The following is a 4037-nucleotide window of genomic DNA, read 5'->3' as shown; positions in this document are numbered from 1 at the left end:
CGTCCCGGCACGGGTCCGAGAGACCTCGGGCACCTCACATGCGGGTTGTGCACGTCGACTTGTTCCACATAGCCCGTCAGGCGAGTGAAGGTTGACTGGCGCTTGGGTGCTCCGTCCACCGCCTGCTCCCCCTCCACACGGCCCCCCGTCTTGCGGCCTGCCAACACGTCCATTAAGGTGGTTTTGCCCGCACCAGAGGCGCCCATCAGGCTGGAAAGGGGAAAGTGGGTTGGGATGAGGGGACTGGGGATACAGGAGGGGTAAATGGCCGGGTTGTAACGGTTAACAGTTGGCAGTTGGCGCACGGGGACGGGGTCATCCTCGCCAGGTGGACGATGTGTACCTCTGACACGCTCCAATATACAAAGACCGTCTGCTGGCTTGCGTGCGATTTATGTGTACCCGTTCTTCATCATAGCAAACCACCCCCCATTCCCCCACAAGCATAAACAGTCCCCCAAACCCCCACCCCCCATACCTTGTGAGCACTCCCGGTCGGAAGACGCCACTGACCCGGTCCAGCAACTGCAGCTCCTTCTTGTCTGTTAACAAATGCGCGAGAGGCAGCGGTTCTGGCGGTTGGCGGTCGTTGGGGCGGTCAACGGTTTGGTGGTCGGGGCGCTACTGGAGAGGGAGAGGGAAAGCGAACGGAAGGCTGCCGGCCCTGCAACCCGATAAACGACTCACCTCCGCTAGGTTTCACGAAGTATGACACGTTACGGAACGCCATCACCACCGGCCGGAAAGCCAACACCTGGTTGCCGTCATCCGCGGCCGCCGTCGCCGTCGCCGTCGCCGTGGCGGCGGCGGCGCCACTTGCTGCCCACGCTGCCGGCGCTCTGCTGCTACCACTTCCGCTCGTCTTGAGCAGCACAGACCCGACACCGCCGGGGGCCGTCAGCTCCGCACCTAACGCCGTGGCGGCTGCTGCCGCCGATGCAGGGCTTGGCGGCAGCGGCGGCCGTACGAGAAGTGACCCGCTACCGTTTCCGTTGGCCAGCGCCGTTGCAGCGGGCACGGACGACGGCGCTGAAAAGCCCTGCGGCGGCGAAAGCGGAAGGACGGGCGGGCGGCAAGTACATCACCAGTGGCCCTCTCTAATGCACGTTTGGAGCTTTACCACCGCCGCTAATACTGCTGCTACAGCTACGACTACATCCCGGCGGCGACACACACAACAGCAAACTCGTTCAAGATCGGAATTCGGAAGCATTTCGACCCACCACCGCGGTGTTCCTGCCGCTGCCGCTGCCGCTGCCGCTGATGGGCCCCTGAATGGGCAACCCAGCGGACGATGATGTAAGACTGTCGCCAGTGGCGCCAAGTACGACGTCAACAGCGGCCGACGCCGTCATCGCCGGCGGCGGTGTTTCTAGTCGGCGGCTGCTCAGGTGGCCGACGCCGTCAAGGTTCTGTTGTTGGCGGAGGAAGAGGTGCGTGGGGTCGTCCATGTCATGCTCGTCGTCGTGCTCGTGTTCGGGGCCGGAACCAGAGGCGCGGAGGGCTGTCGTCGTCATGACCGGCATCACCATCACCATCACCATCACCAATCGCAGTAGCGGCAGTAGGGGCGGTAGAAGCAGTAGCAGAGCAAGGCAGGCACCGTTGGTTGGACAACAGGCAACCAGCGAATGAGAGAACCATACATAAATACAAACAGACCGACAATGTACACAGATACGTACAGGGTGTTCGTTGTACACCCTGTACGGAAAGGCCCAAATTGGTTTGTGTTATCCAGGGGTACGCGCATACATACATGCATACATGCGTACATGCATACATAGGCACACACTACTCCATGACAACAGAGTCATGACACCAGCAACCCAACCCTTCCCGCTCAAACCCTCCCCCCGTACTCACGTCCCAGGTACGTCAGCGCCAGAGCCTGCAATACGATCTGTAGTACGGACATTCCTGCCACCATTCCCAGTCCAACCCAAGCCCACTTGAAGTCCGAGGGAATGCCGCGCATCTCGAGCGCCGCCTGCGGAAGAGGAGGGGGGGCAGGAGGGGGAACGGGGACAGTTGGCGATAGGCGTTCGGCGCGGTTGATGCCACTCGGTAGGTGAAAAGGTTGCGGCCGAGGGTTGCACAGGCGTACCTATGTTTGTCTATCTGTCTGTCTGTCTGTCTGTGTACTCAGAGTGTTAATGGGTTAGAGCCACGGCACGAGCACGAGCATATCTGCGGAGGACAGCACCACCACCGAGATGATGCCCTGGACCCCCGCCCGGCAGCCAGAGGCTATGTATTTATTCCTCACCAGCCCGACGGTGATGGTGGGTCCATCCGTTCGGGAGGGTTCCACCGGGTGCCATGACCGTGACGTCATCTCAGTGACCACCAGAGATCGGAAATTCCAGCTCATGGGCATCAGCCAGTAAATCCAGATCCACCAGCTGGGAATAGATCCTGGATCCAGGAAGATTACGAAAAGAGAACATATGAGTTGTTGGCACCTGGTTGGGTTTGGTTGTTGGTGAGGTTTTTCAAGTCCACCCCCGCACCCACCTACCCACCCACCCCCGCACCCACCTACCCACCCACCCCCGCACCCACCTACCCACCCAGCCCCGCACCCACCTACCCACCCAGCCCCGCACCCACCTACCCACCCAGCCCCGCACCCACCTACCCACCCAGCCCCGCACCCACCTACCCACCCAGCCCCGCACCCACCTACCCACCCACCCCCGCACCCACCTACCCACCCACCCCCGCACCCAGCCCAACCCTAAGCCCACCTGGCGCAATGGGGAATCCACACACCAGCGTGCTGACCATGAGGAACACGGCACCGACACCCTGATGGTACCGTGTATGAATGGATGGATGTGTGTGCGTGTGTGTGTTTTTTGGGGGAGGGAACCCAGGGGTTAAGGAGGCAGCCCAGGGATCAGGGCGTGAGGGGAGATGACGGAAACGTTGACAGTTTCAGGGCTTTGGCTGAGGATTGACGCCGTACGAATAGGCACCATATAAATGCAACAAGAAAAACAACGCGACAACTACCGTTAACAACCAACCAAGTCGCCAACTTCCAACTGCCAGCAACCAACCCACCTGTGTTGCGGACTCGCTGCGCATGACGGATGCGATTAGGGTGAAGGTGGTGATGCTGTTCAACCCGGCTAGCAGCATGTTGAACATGAACAAGAAGAACCTGGGGGTGTGCATGGGAGGGGAGGGGGGCTAGTCTGGGGAGTCTGGGAGAAGAGGGTGAGGGGGAAGGGTGAGGTGTGAGGGGGTTAGCTTGGGGGAGTTGTTTGGGGGAGTTTTCGCTTGGGGATTTCTTTGGGGGTTATGCAAGGATGTCTTAGGGGGCAAAGAAGGTGGTTCGTGGCAGCCGGGTCACATAACCCCCCGAGGCCGGACAAACAACAAAATACAAATTGCAGTTCTGCTTACGCGTCAGTCTGCACACACACACACACACACACAGACACACACACAGACACACACACAGACACACACGAACACACACGCAGACGCACACACACACACGAACACACACGCAGACGCACACAGACACACACACACACACACACACACAAACACACGCACACACATACACACACACGCACACACATACACACACACACATCCGGGCCTACCTACCCACCCACCCGCCCACCTGCCCGTCTCCATGGTAAACCCCACGGAGAAGTACACCATCACGCTGAACGACACCGCCTGTACGATAACGTCCGGCAGTCGCAGAATTACCGACGCCAGCGCGTACGACATGGGGGAGTAGAAGCGGTGATCGCGCTGCTTGTAGTACACCCCCAGCCGGTTGCAGTACATAGGGCCGAAGTTAAAACCAGTCTGCGAAACAGTCGGTGGTGCCCGGGGGCTCGAAGTAATTACAAAGTGCTTGTAAGTACGCAATATGGATGGATGGATGGATGCATGGACGTATGTTTTAAAATCAGAGAGCTTGGAAAAGGATGGGTAACGGATCGAGTATATAGGTGCGTAAAGTGCGGAAGGATTGAAACTGTTTTGGAGCTGCTCCATGTGCTCTGCAT

At 59.3% G+C, this 4037-nt stretch overlaps 1 protein-coding gene across 1 annotated transcript in view; it reads right to left on the bottom strand.

Moving 5' to 3' along the window:
• The window catches only part of VOLCADRAFT_96268 (ATP-binding cassette transporter), a gene marked incomplete at both ends in the record, with an annotated part of 18345 nt that overhangs the window by 4242 nt on the left and 10066 nt on the right, over positions 1-4037 (bottom strand). The window contains 9 exons of the mRNA XM_002955269.1: positions 39-210; positions 479-572; positions 688-1039; positions 1224-1504; positions 1867-1990; positions 2270-2418; positions 2751-2811; positions 3070-3169; positions 3641-3834. Of these exons, the coding sequence (XP_002955315.1) occupies positions 39-210; positions 479-572; positions 688-1039; positions 1224-1504; positions 1867-1990; positions 2270-2418; positions 2751-2811; positions 3070-3169; positions 3641-3834 (1527 nt within the window). The remainder of the gene's footprint in view (positions 1-38; positions 211-478; positions 573-687; positions 1040-1223; positions 1505-1866; positions 1991-2269; positions 2419-2750; positions 2812-3069; positions 3170-3640; positions 3835-4037) is intronic.

Source organism: Volvox carteri (assembly GCF_000143455.1).
Source record: "Volvox carteri f. nagariensis unplaced genomic scaffold VOLCAscaffold_50, whole genome shotgun sequence".
NCBI classification, from domain to species: domain Eukaryota; kingdom Viridiplantae; phylum Chlorophyta; class Chlorophyceae; order Chlamydomonadales; family Volvocaceae; genus Volvox; species Volvox carteri.
Note: the sequence above shows the minus strand (reverse complement) of the source record. Positions and strands in the feature narration are given on the sequence as shown.